The sequence below is a fragment of the Phycodurus eques genome, chromosome 2 (genome assembly GCF_024500275.1).
Source record: "Phycodurus eques isolate BA_2022a chromosome 2, UOR_Pequ_1.1, whole genome shotgun sequence".
In the NCBI taxonomy this organism is placed as follows: domain Eukaryota; kingdom Metazoa; phylum Chordata; class Actinopteri; order Syngnathiformes; family Syngnathidae; genus Phycodurus; species Phycodurus eques.
In genome coordinates, this window is record NC_084526.1 from 43,001,249 (window position 1) to 43,014,287 (window position 13,039).

General features: G+C 44.0%; 2 protein-coding genes across 7 annotated transcripts in view; one reads left to right on the forward strand and one right to left on the reverse strand.

Annotated features, from left to right (window-relative positions):
- Positions 1-4,708, forward strand: dtwd1 (DTW domain containing 1). Of its 4 annotated transcripts, none has more exons than XM_061670906.1 (5): positions 1-97; positions 1,259-1,551; positions 1,668-1,805; positions 3,159-3,435; positions 3,527-4,708. In XM_061670906.1, exons 2-5 carry the CDS (start codon positions 1,318-1,320, stop codon positions 3,796-3,798), a joined length of 921 nt encoding a protein of 306 aa, XP_061526890.1. In that variant the 5' UTR covers positions 1-97; positions 1,259-1,317; the 3' UTR covers positions 3,799-4,708. The 4 variants fall into 4 exon arrangements, with proteins under 4 accessions (XP_061526890.1, XP_061526891.1, XP_061526893.1 ...); XM_061670907.1 differs by having other exon boundaries at positions 1,259-1,539; XM_061670909.1 differs by lacking the exon at positions 1-97 and having other exon boundaries at positions 1,459-1,539; positions 1,668-1,891.
- The window catches only part of LOC133399354 (NAD(P) transhydrogenase, mitochondrial-like), a 19,153-nt gene continuing 10,233 nt past the window's right edge, over positions 4,120-13,039 (reverse strand). For all 3 annotated transcript variants that reach the window (XM_061670901.1, XM_061670899.1, XM_061670900.1), the window contains 9 exons: positions 12,536-12,731; positions 11,276-11,509; positions 10,079-10,239; positions 7,730-7,909; positions 7,480-7,639; positions 5,805-5,886; positions 5,609-5,727; positions 5,197-5,312; positions 4,120-4,434 (listed from right to left, as the gene is read on the reverse strand). In XM_061670901.1, coding sequence (XP_061526885.1) covers positions 4,288-4,434; positions 5,197-5,312; positions 5,609-5,727; positions 5,805-5,886; positions 7,480-7,639; positions 7,730-7,909; positions 10,079-10,239; positions 11,276-11,509; positions 12,536-12,731 — 1,395 coding nt within the window. In that variant the 3' untranslated portion in view covers positions 4,120-4,287. The remainder of the gene's footprint in view (positions 4,435-5,196; positions 5,313-5,608; positions 5,728-5,804; positions 5,887-7,479; positions 7,640-7,729; positions 7,910-10,078; positions 10,240-11,275; positions 11,510-12,535; positions 12,732-13,039) is intronic.

Here is a 13,039-nt window from a genome sequence, read left to right on the forward strand (position 1 = left end):
GTGGGTGAGAAAACAACTTCCTGTAGCTGAAGGAGCTATTAAAACATCCCGGTCCAGTAATTCACGACTTCCAAATTGATTGGTGCGCGTGTGACCAGTAAGTGGAACACACACGAACAGAAACGCTGGTTTCCATTCATTAGCCAACACAGCTAGCTAGCCCTGTTGGTGTGTACGTACAGTGTACACACTCCACGATATAGCATGAGCAGCGCGTATGTCGGTCAACGTACGATTATACGAAGTACTATTTGGCTTTGGTGTGCAAAACTAGTCGAATGTTACGTTACTAGTCATACCTGTTGTCAACTAGTACACAGTTTGGCCGCACTAGTAATATAGTCGCCCTACTAGATTGTAGTACAAGTGACGACAAAAGAGCGTACGATTGCCATTGCAGCATCTATGTACTGTACTAGTGTGCTCTTTGTCCTGACTAGCAAAGGAGATGCAACGACTACAGTGCATAACTGTCTCCACTAGTTCCTCCTACTACGGAATGACTATTCTTCACACTAGAATATTTTACTAGTGAGGCAAAGCAACTCGTGTACATTTTGGTGCTACTAGGGTCCAGTAGGCTACTAGTTCACGACACCAGGACAACTTTGCAGGAAACTAGACTTTTCTATTGAGGTAAAACTATTTTCCTACATTTTACTAGTGAGGCAAAACTACTAGTGTGTGACGCACGCCTGCTCGTTGGGCCAAGTAGTCTTACTAGTGCTTACTAGTAAAAACTGACCATTGTCAGTCATTTCAAAACTTTTGTCACCAAAAATGTGACCTATAAATTGTACAACTCAATAAAAAAAATATATATATATTTTCAAGAAGCAAAGTAAGAATAAACAACTGAAATAATGAAAACAATAACAAGTGTGCACAACCTCTTACAGCAAATTGCAACTCTGTGCTCACCTGGCAGCATTAAACGTCCCTCTGATTAACACCAAATAAAGTTCAGATGTTCTAGTAGGATTTTTTTTTTTTTTACTTCCCCTCCTGAAAAGATTCCCCCCCCTCATTTGAGTTGTACAGGTTTTAGGTCACAATAATGTGAGAACTTGAGTTTTGTAATGATTTATCTCAGTCTCTCGCTTTTATATCATAAAATTGTGGCATTTGAACAGGGGTGTGTAGACTTTTTATATCCACTGTATGCTGTACTCTACAGGATCAGCATTTGTAATGAATTGTTACAAGTATAAAATTAGAAATCTCCGAACTCAAGCCGAAACGTGTCCCCGTTGCGCAGCTACAGATATCCGCTCCACGTTCTCTCATCGGGACCGTCGACGTCAAGCGCGAGCAAGCATGAGCGGCTTGGACGAAGGCTGCAGCGATCCGGCGCACACGCACGACGAGCTGTCCGAGCCGCCTCTTCGAGGTTTGAAATTGGCATCGCACGCCGTGCTGGAGAAAGTGCAGCAGAGGGGCAGGTCAAAATGTGCGAAATGCGGAGGATCAAGGATGTTCTTCTGCTACACATGCTGCTTATTAGTGGACGTCAGTCTGCAAGAAATCCCCGTCGTCAAGGTCGGTATAAAGGTTTGCGATTGTTTGTTCTTTTTGGCCTTGGGGTTCAAGTCTTTGCGATGGTTATAATGTCAGTTTTATTTAATGTAAAGTTTGGCGTGGTTCACGTTTTTTTTCCCCGCGTGTAGCTTCCAGTGAAGATAGACATCATCAAGCACCCCAACGAGACCGATGGCAAGAGCACTGCGGTTCATGCCAAGATCCTCGCACCCAGCGACGTCACCATCTACACGTACCCCTGCATTCCCGACTACGATCAAGACGAGGTCTGCTCCGTCCTCCGCTTGTAGAACAACTGCGTCTTACTGTGAACAGATTTTCCACGACAGTTCCGCCTTCCACTACTGAACAGGTGTCAAACTCAAGGCCCGGGCGCCAGATCCAGCCTGCCGCATCACTTTTATTTGGCCCTCTAAAGCAATTAAAGCAGTTTTTCTTCACTTTTAACAGGTCATCTAAGTATTGTGTTTTTCACCAAATCCCTTCTTAACATAGATAACAACAGTCGTACAGTACTGTATCATTCATATTTGTGTTCCACAATGTTACATGACTTCTGATTTCAAATTCAATTTTTTGTTAACAATATATGTAACAATACATTGCTGGGGCACTATTGTATATGAAATAATATATTGAGATGACTATACATTTTTATGGTTTTCATTAGGGCTGTGAGGGAAAAAAATCGGCTCAGTCAACCGCAAAAATTGGTCGATGCAAAAATGTATGCCTCGAGGCAATAAAAAATCTGAATGAAAGTATGTTTGCGCCGCCCGGCACCATTTGACCACCGTCCATTTTACCGCACAGACATTTGTTGCAAACAAACGTACTGTTGGACCAGTGAAAAATATTGCCAAAAACGACAGAGGAGCATCTGTGAGTTATTTTTAACACACTATCAGATGTCATAAAGCTGTTTTTTTTTTTTTTTTTTACTTTTACTTTAAATGGTCATTGCTAGCGCACGAATTCTAATCGCAAAGGTTATTTTGTAGCCTCAAATTCTGTAGACTTTATATCATACACTCAGTACCAACATATGTAATTTAAGGATAGAAGTCCAGCCCTCATGACTGAAAATAAAATGCGTTATCCGTTAAAAAAAAAAAAAAAAGGGGGGGGCAATTACTCAGTACTTGACGACATATTTCTATAGGTTAATCGATTCTATGACGATTCAATAGTGACAGCCCTAGTTCCCATATATAGTTAGGTGGCCCACGCCAAAAGTGAATTTGACACAGCCTGTACTACTGTATGACATTTCTAGACACTTGTTGAACAACTATGGCGTACTAGTAAGACAACTACATGTTACTAGTGAGACAAAACTGTGTACTAGTTAACATCTGTACGCCACTCGTACTTCTAGTGAAGTGCGAGATGTCTATTAGTAGAATTTTTATAATACCATTTTAGTACTTATAGCACGTAGTTTTGCTTCACTGGTCACTTAGGAATGGAAAAATAACATTACTAGTAGGATAAAGATGTTCTACTAGTGTGCTGAACTGTTTTACTACGAAGAACTTTTTGCCAGTTTTCCACAGATTGTTTACACTGTGTCATTTCCTAAATTCTGCTGTCTGATTACCTCCCCCCGTCTCCTCCAGGTCGTGTTGGTGTTCCCTGGTCCAGGCGCTGTCACAGTGCAAGACATGGTGCAGCGTTTGCACGAGAGGACGGACAGCAGGTCAAGTGGCCCCCGCTTAAAGAGGCGGAAACTAGAGAACGTTCCAGCCCACGCGCACGCTACGGAAGATCCGGGGTCAGGGGCCCCGGATGAAACGAAGAGCTCCGAATCGAGGGCGCATCCCGTCCAGAAGGTGGTCTTCATCGACAGCACGTGGAACCAGACCAACAAAATCAGCACAGATGAGCGACTACAAGGTACTCAAATGATGATTTTTTTTTTTTTTTTTTTGTGGTAGTCGCAAGTTCGCCGAACAGTTTAACATCACTCCGTGCTGCAACTTTTCAGACCTGCTCCAGGTTGAGCTGAGGACGAGGAAAACGTGCTTCTGGCGCTCTCAGAAAGGCAAACCAGACACTTACCTCGCGACGATCGAAGCCATCTATTATTTCCTCAAGGACTTCCACGAACAGTGCCTTGCTCAAGAGTACAGCGGAGAGTATGATAATCTTCTCTTCTTCTACTCTTACCTGCACACAGTTGTCAACAAGTCAAAGGAGGCTGGAAAGAAGGAAGCCGAGAGGAGAGAAAAACAGCGACAGACTGAAGCAAGACTATAAATCCAAGTCAAGTTCCCATTTTGATTTGTTTGGAATGGAAACATTTGTTGGAATAAAATGTTAAGGATTTTCAATGGCAAAGTGAAACTAATTAATCCAGTGTAAAAAAAAAACAAAAATCCCACTTGATCCAGAGCTAGCATGTTAGCAACCAGTCACATTGTATGCAAAGCTCTACCATTGTTCCAAAAAGTCTGAACATTTCAAACTGCATCTTTTCTTCTTTAAAAGTGAATATACCAAAATCAGAGAGTCAGGATTATACGTTTCCATGAAAAAGGATTATTTCACTTTCAAAAGCAGCACAACAGGAGTCTCAAGTACTTTTAAATATATTTATTTACAAACCAGTACATAACAGTCCCATTCATGAAATCTCATCGAGTATTGTACATTTTAAGATCATCCATTTCATTAGATACAGAGTTCAATATCTTAAGAGCCAATGCTGGGGTTGGAAAGAAAAATATTTCTTTTGTACCATGGGGCCTAGTAGAAGGCCTCCCTGATCTTGGCTTGGAGGCTGTCGCATGTCTTCTTGGCGTCTCCCAGCAACATGGATGAGTTGGCCTTGTAGAAAATGGGGTTATCCACGGCGGCGTAGCCCACACCCAAGGTCCGCTTCATCACGATCACCTAGAGAAACGTTAGGAAAAACAAAATTGTCCGACTTGTGTCAAAAGGAATACAGTGGTGCTTTGACATCAGAGTTTCATTTGTTCTGTGACCATGCGTAGAATACAAATCATATTTCCCCATTGAAATGAATAACAATGCCAATAATGTGTTCCAGCTGTCAAAAAAAAAAGAACAACAATGTTTGTAATATGTTTTTTGAATAGGGCACATACTTTATTTAAGAAAAACGTAGTTATGACAACTAAAATGTAAAGAAATAAAACGTTTTTTTTGCCACATTTTCTGTTGACATTATGTTGCTCCTGTCTTGCGCGCCATGGCCACCTGAGGGCAGTATCATTCACACACACACACAGATATATTGTCCACGGAGCTGAGTTCAGCTCCTAAATCCTCAGTACGCTGCAGTAATATTTGTCTTTCATCACAGACGATAAAGAATATATGCCTGAGTATTGTTACATTATCGGTCTGCTTTTGTTGCCTTAATGTTTGTGTTCAAATGTCTGTGGTCTTAAAAAAGCTATAACACTGCGATACAGATGCTATAAGTTAGCCCATCTATGGCATTTCTCATTAAGTGTTAGCACACATTAGACTTTAATGCAGTTGTTGTGTTAAATACACGTGTGTTTTCTACATTGTTTACTCCATGTTCAGTTTGACAGTAAGCTTCAACTGGGAGTGGCAAGAAGAATTTGAAGAATTGTTCACGATCACGACTGCTGCTTGTTGATTCAAATCTAAAGCTGGACCAACCTGTTTGGACTTCCACACCTCCAGGACAGGCATGCCAGCAATTATGGAGTTTGGGTCCTCTTGAGCAGCGGAATTCACAGTGTCGTTGGCACCGATGACCAGCGTCAGGTCCGTCTCTGCGGGCCGCGGACATTCACACGTGATCACACGAGACAAAAACAGCATTTCCTTTGAAAAGCAACGATAATCAATTCCCCAGCACCACTAAGCACGGTCGTAAACACAACCATGTGTCTCAGAGCGTACAGCTGATTACTGCGTGTCACAACAAAAGGAGGTCAAAGTAAAAAGATGAGGGGGGGTGAAAAGTGGATGGGGTGGACTTCCCACAAAATGTGTGTAATTTTAGCCAACAGCTCACTGCTAAAATGATAACTAGCCTCCCCCTGTGGAATTCTGGGAAAAGGTTTACCCGGAAAGTCTTCATTGATCTCATCCATCTCCAAGACCACATCGTAGGGTACACCGGCCTCAGCCAAGAGCACGTTCAGCTGGCCTGGCATACGCCCAGCCACTGGATGGATACCAAACCTGAAGAAAACATTTTGGGGGTGTATCGTTCAATTTGTCACTTACGAGGGAACGTTCACGCAAACGCCAACGGTTACCTGACAGTCTTGCCTTGTTCCTTCAGCATCTTCACCATGTCTGCAATTGGATACTGGGCTTTTGCTGCACACAACCCCCAACCTAAATGCACACAAAAGGCACACGTGAAGCTGAAGTAGCCCATTTGGGGGATGTGTTGGGTTTATAGTAGTGACTTTTATTTAGGGAATATTGAAATGTGTTTGTGGCGAGATCAACATGAGATTTTATTATTTTTTTATTTGTATTCGTTTTTTTTTTTTTTTTTGAAGCCAGTCATCCCAATTGGGCCTTTCGATTTCCTCACTCCCACTTGTTTGCCAGTTTGCCAGCTTCATCAGTATGCAGAGCATCAGTTTGACATCACACTGTTTCGCTGAATCAAACCCTTATGTCGGACCACACATCTGTCCGTGGTTAGATTGTAAAAACCACCGGCGCGCATAGCAGCCATGTGTATCCCAAGTTATTCTTTGCGGTTGATGCAGGAGGCTAGAAAAATAGATGTCGTGAGTGACCTTGGCGGAAGCAATTGTACTTGACCGGGGTAGCTCCAAGGTGATGAAACGTGCGAGGCTATAACGTAAGATCTCAAAATATTCCGAGGGAGAGGACAACCAGTCAACTGTTGAAAATGTAAATAGGTATGACGTTGGGTAGTCGCAGAGATGCTAGAGTAGCGTTTGCTGATGCAAATGTGAGGATTGGATATGAGCAGGCTCGAATGACCACACCAACTTTACAAATGGTGTAAGCTACGTCTTAAGCTAAATACAGATACCTTTTAGCTACATGTGCTGAGCCCATCGGAAGGTTTTAAAATGTTTGGCCGGTCAACACAAAAGACCAATAACCTACAACAGTGATGTGCAAGGATGGCGCATGGGCCCCCTCTTGTGGTATGTGAAAGAATCACCGAATTAAATGTTCAGTGAAATGTTCAGTTATTGTGGCTTCAAGTTGTTGTTTTTTTTGGTTTTTGTTTTTAAATCCAGTACAGTACCTTTGTTAAGCTCTTAAGTAAAAACACGTTTCCATTCAATTCTGTACAACTGTTTATTTAAAAAAAAAAAAAAAAAAAAAAAGATGACTGTAGGTACAATTTTTGTTGAAATGTTATGTGCAATGCCTTTGAATTGAATCATGATTTTAGTACAGTGTTCCCCCCTGCAGTTGTAATGTTCAAGCAGCGAATAATGGTCCAGTGACTTGCAATAATAGGTGACTAAGTTTTGGTGGTACTTGGGTGTAAAGTTTGAGAACCACTGGCCAAGAAGATGAACTGCTCCCCCTTGTGGCTCCTATAGGCCTTCACTGCTTTTAGTACTTTCCGATCAACCAGTGCAAAGGCTGCCGGGATGCACCGCAGTATAACATTTGCACATGTGCACTCACGAATTCAAGAAACTCACATTGTGTGCTGCTTTCGAAATTGTGTTTGAAATCGTCCGACTAAACTCGCATCCTCAAACTGATGAAAAGTTGTTCCTTATCAGAAGGCCAAATGAAACTTGTTTCTGACTTTTGAATCAAAATAAAAAGAAATAAGACTGCTTTTGGCCTCAACAACGGTGACTAATAAACTACGTTTGAACATGATCCAACCAGAACGGTGACTAGTGGTAGAACTTCGATGCATGAGTCAAAAACAAATGTGACAACTTGAAACCAATGTTTGCATGCAAACCCTCGCACCTGGCGTGATGATGATGCTGTTGGCTTCCTTGATGATGTCAATGGTCTGGTCCACGTTGACCTCCGTGTGGCTGCCAACAATCTCCATGGGTTTGCCGCCCGCTGTGGAGGTGGTGCCGTAGCCACCCAGGATCACATTGGGCAGGGAGCGGTTCATCGCCTCGGGTGAGCGAGGGGATCGTTGTTGTTACACAAGCGACTTCAGTACAGCGTGAGCGTTTTTGTTGTTGTCGCATTTTTATGGACTCACCACACACATGATGTAAGAGAGGATGGCTCCCGAGGAGCCGATCAAGGCGCCGACGATGGTCATGAGATTGTTATCCAGGAGGAAGCCTTCAGCGCACAGCGCCCAGCCAGAGTAGCTGTTGAGTACGGTGATGACCACCGGCATGTCCGCACCTCCGATGGCCGCTGTCAGCGTGACGCCCTACCACGATCAAGCGCCACACAAATCAAGACGCTCGTGACAACCCCACTGGTTGATGCATGCTGCCAAAATGACAACTGCGGTGTAGATGTTCAGCGCTTTATGAACAATTAAGGAAAGCAACTATTAACGATCAAGTTGAATGCTATGCAGTACATTTGACTGTGTAGGACACTTAAGTATTGTACGGGTATTTGGAGACTCAATTAAAAGCCCATGCAATTAGTGAAGTACATGCTTTTGAAATTACTTTGGGAACTTTTTCAAACTGTTTTTATTGTTATTAAAATACAGCAAGGAACTATGTCGAAGTGAGTCGAGGAGCTTGGTTTGACAATAGTTGCGCTTCGCCGCCATCTTGTGCCATCTCTGTGCCAAGGAACTTCCGTGAAGTGGGTTGAGGAGCTTTCTTTATACAACAGTAGAAAAAGTATCTTGCCGCATCGTGTGGTATCTTGGTACCAAGGAGCTATGAAGTGAGTTGAGGAGCTTTGTTTGGACAAAAGTTGTGCTTTGCTATTATTTTGTGGCATTTTGGCGCCAAAGAACTACGTTGAAGTGAGTTGAGGAGCTTTATTTGGACAAAAGTTGTGCTTTGCTATTATTTTGTGGCATTTTGGCGCCAAAGAACTACGTTGAAGTGAGTTGAGGAGCTTTATTTGGAGAAAAGTTGTGCTTTGCTATTATTTTGTGGCCTTTTGACGCCAAAGAACTACGTTGAAGTGAGTTGAGGAGCTTTATTTGGACAAAGGTTGTGCTTTGCTATTATTTTGTGGCATTTTGGCGCCAAAGAACTACGTTGAAGTGAGTTGAGGAGCTTTATTTGGAGAAAAGTTGTGCTTTGCTATTATTTTGTGGCATTTTGGCGGCAAAGAACTATGTTGAAGTGAGTTGAGGAGCTTCATTTAGACAAAAGTAGTGCTTTGCCGCCACCTTGCAGCCTTCTATAGCCAATTATAAACCTTTTTGAGGGGGCTTGCAGATTTTGCTATTAGTGGCAGGGCTCGATTCCTAACTGTATAATGATACACAGTATATGAAGGACATCAACATTACCTTTCTTTGCTGATTGGCTCAGAGACGTGGCATTTATTTTGACTTAAACTTAAGTTACCTATTAAAGCTTAAAAGGGTAAAGGTTTCATTTGAAACGTTGTACCAGAAACAAAGTAAACATGCAGTTCATCCTAGAAGAGAACTGATTATTTTCCCCATCCTGAGCACACACACGCTCTTCCTCTTGCGGAATATGTGTTCATAATTTGTGGAACGACATCTCGCCACTGGCGTTCCTCAGTTGTCTCACTCTCTCTCCTCTTTTGATTCTTTTTCCGAAGGGAGACTACTTGATGAAAAGAGGAATACGACAAAATTAACCCAACATGCATGTGTCTGGAATGACGACACAGAGCATAAACGACGCAAGCAGATGCAAACTCCACGCAGAAGAGTCACAGGAGAGAGTCGAACCAAGAACCTTTGACTGTGGGGCAGACCTGCTAATCATGTGATGCCATAACCACCATGCGGCCCACGGTTCCTGGAAATTAACATTATTTAAATGGTTGAAGACACTAAACAGGTTTGTAGTTTATAGTGTGGTTAAAAGATGTTTGTCAGTCGTGATATCGGTATTGATACCGTACTTGCTCCGATACCACCACTTTATCAATTTGACCTCTACCGTCCGGGGAGGTGGAGTAAGAGCCGTGTGGAGATACTGTAAGGCAAACATGGATGACAACGCTTTGTTAGCTGACCGCAAATTATGCGCTGCAAAGTGCCCCCTAGTGTTCAGACAGACACACCGCATCACCGAAACGCCTCGTGTCACACGCGACATTTACGCGTGCGAACAGTTTGATGTTAAAATGTCAGTCATGACAGGTCGTTACTCGGAAAAAGTGTTACGTTTATTTTGGATTCAAATAATTGCAAGACGGACCCTCACCCTATTGGTGCTCGGTATCGGTGAACACTCGGTGCGAAAAAACATCACTGCGTCCCGATCGATCAGGTTTATGACGTCACAAATTGCACCAGTATGTAGCATGACAGTCTGCAATTGGTTTTGCTTTTGGCGCCCATGAGAACATTTGTCAACATTCACATTTGAAAACAACTCTTTCTTGCAGTACTCGTGTCGTCGTCGTCTTAGTGGAAACTCACCATGACAGTGGACAGCCCGGACACCCCGAGTAGACATCCCATTCCGGTGCCGTAACTCGAGCTAAGCATGAAGGGCACCATGCCTCCTAGCGACGCCGCCATAAGACCGGCATTCAACACGTGGCGGCCGGGCAACAGGAGAGGCGCAGAGTTCAGGATGCCTGCAAAGTCAATCGGTCACACGCACGTTTCATTTTGGCCTTCTCTCTGTTTGTTCTCAGGGAAGAACACGACGAGACGCAACATGTTACGCACGCTCCCTTGTTCTTCAGTGCTTATAAACATTCAGATGGTCTAATGAAGAACACCGTTCTCAGACATCAGACAGACATTCTGTTCTCCGAGAGACCGGAAAGCTTCACGTGTGTTCCTCTTAATCCTTACATAGTTTTGACATTTGGAAGCAATAACAAACAAACAAAAAATATGTCATTCTTTCACCCCGAAATTTGATGACGCTTCCAAAACGAGGCCCAAAATGAAAATGTTCAAAAAAATGTAATTCACTCCAAAGTTGTGTACAGTAAGGCTGTTCTGTGCCTTCTAAAATGGATTTCAGAATGTAACGTAATCTTGGAAGTGTAAAACTGTACATGCCATCATTTCTGATGGGACACGAGTGGTAACATGTGCAAGAGGGATCACAAATCAGTCGTGAGAACTGTCTATGTTCCGCCGCATTTGCGCAGGTGCCCGCAGAAACTTGCACCTGTTGGTCTTTGAAGGCTCACGGGAGGATCTCAAAACAGTAAAAGAGTGAAACAGTATATTAATGATCACACACTACTACACATAAGGATCAGTAATGTAGCGAATAGAAAAAAAACCAAGTGGTTTAAAATGTAAAAAAAAAAAAAAAAAACGTTTCTCTGAAACATGAATGCATTTAATACATTTTGGAAAGAAGCGCCCATGATTTGATGAAGAAGATAGATTCTTCGAACATACTATGTGCACAGCATGAAGGGGTTGAAATCACTCGCACGACAACGAGCGAATGTGCCCGCCACGGCGCAGTCAAAATCTAGACATGGATTTCCTTGAGGATCATTTTGGCTTTGGGATGATCAAAGACGCAATCAACGCGGAGGATTACTCTGTCTGAAAAATCCCAAACAGTCATCGGACATGTAAAATCAGTTCTTCAAAACATGCGCTCGTGTTCCCCAAATGCTTGACTCGCGGCGAGTTAAGTACCTTGCAGCTTGCCATAGGCGACCAGCGATCCACTAAAGGTGACACCTCCGATGTACGTGCCCAAGTAGGCCACCGTCTTGAGCACGCCGGCGGCCGGGTGAGCGTCGAGGTGGGGGAACTCGATCATGTACTCCGCCACGCAGGTGAGAACCGCAGCCAGGCCCACGAGGCTGTGGAACGCCGCCACCAACTGAGGCAAGTCCGAGATTTCGATCCGCTTGGCAATGGTCAAACCTGCGCGCCAGCGGAGGGCGATTTCAGTTAGACGGCGCGATGAAAAAAGGCCAGTCACCTGCTTTGCGTTTCTCTAGTCGGAGCTAATTGGGCCTGATCTTCAAAGAGCAAAACAAACAGTCAAGCATGATTAGTCGCCGCTCCTCCATTTCCCCTCGCCAAACAAAATGACCAACCAAAGCCAAGAGGGTTGCGCTAAACTTCATTTATCATCCTCGGGTTTTAAATGACCATTACGACACTCAGAAATGGTCTTGAGTTTGGAACTCGTTCACTCTCGGGACTGCAGAGAAGGATGCAAAGTTCAAGCCTACCGACGACACCGTTAAAGAACCACGTCTAAGTCGGCCGACAATGGTCAATGTTCTCACACAATTAGAAATTATACAACTGTCTGTTTGTTCATCTATCTGTGCCAACAACGTATAGTGAAAGGCAGAAGAACGAAATGCTCTTCCGTGAGATGGCAGGAGGCGCGCGCAACCTGTGCATGCCACCAACTACATCAACCTTTGTTGAATGAACCAGGCCAAGATTTCAAACCAAGTAAGTCCATTTGTTAGGGACTTAAGACGAGATCATCATGAAGTATTCATGACCGTTTTGTGATTTTCTTTTTTTTTGGGGGTGGCGCGCCCTGAGTTGAGGAACCGTTCGTTAATGTTTCGTGAGCGATCATCAGATATGCCGCAGGTCACGATCTCCGATTCCACTTAATTGGTCCGAACGTCGTGTGAATTTCAATTTGTAGTCTCAGGAGAGGGCATTTGACTCATGCATGTGTCAATGATTACAATGGTTAACGTTCAAGCATGACCAAGCACAGCTTTTACTCGCCTTGTTACGCATATTTTTGTCCGTTCTAGCACACACTCATTGTTTTAGGTAGCCAACATCTGGTGGCTTTTCTCAAGCAAAAATCGGACCACGCCTTCAGAACAATATCATAAAAGTAGCTACCATGCAAAGTCTGCAAGCGGTTTGGAGCGCACGTTGTCAACGGCAGTATGTGTTCTAGCCACCTACCCAGAGTCCCTCCAGTGGCCATGGCCAACGACATCTGTGACAGCAGCTCCGGGGTAGGCTTGAGGGCACCTAGGGTGGCGGCGACGCCTCCTGCGACTCCCATCATGCCCAGCGCGTTTCCAAGTCGACTGGTGCCCTGAGCGGAGAGGCCTGCCAGCGCACCGACGCAGCACAAGCCGGAGCCCAGGTACATCATCTGAGGACCGCCGCAAACAAACACTAAAATCATTTCAAACGGTAGGTTTTGAGAGGCAAATAGGAGCGGAAAAGGAATGCGCAACTGTCAATTCATATTTTATGGAGGATTCGGACTCAAGGTGGAGGCAATTTTGAACAGTTCAAAAGGGGGAGGGGGGGGGGGGGGGGCGGGGAGACCAAAAAAAAAGTAGCGAGAGCACAAATTTGAAACCTCAACTCAAACCTAGACCCATCTGAAGATCTGTGGAGTGAGCCCAAGAGACGCCCTTACATGAAACCCATTTGGATCTGCAAGTCACCGACACC

Bases quoted from the DNA above. Each gene is read 5' to 3' on its own strand.
- dtwd1 (XM_061670906.1), top strand. From the start codon at position 1,318: ATGAGCGGCTTGGACGAAGGCTGCAGCGATCCGGCGCACACGCACGAC. The intron at 1,806-3,158 runs GTCTGCTCCGTC...CGTCTCCTCCAG, and splicing joins CCGACTACGATCAAGACGAG to GTCGTGTTGGTGTTCCCTGG. The intron at 3,436-3,526 runs GTACTCAAATGA...GCAACTTTTCAG, and splicing joins CACAGATGAGCGACTACAAG to ACCTGCTCCAGGTTGAGCTG.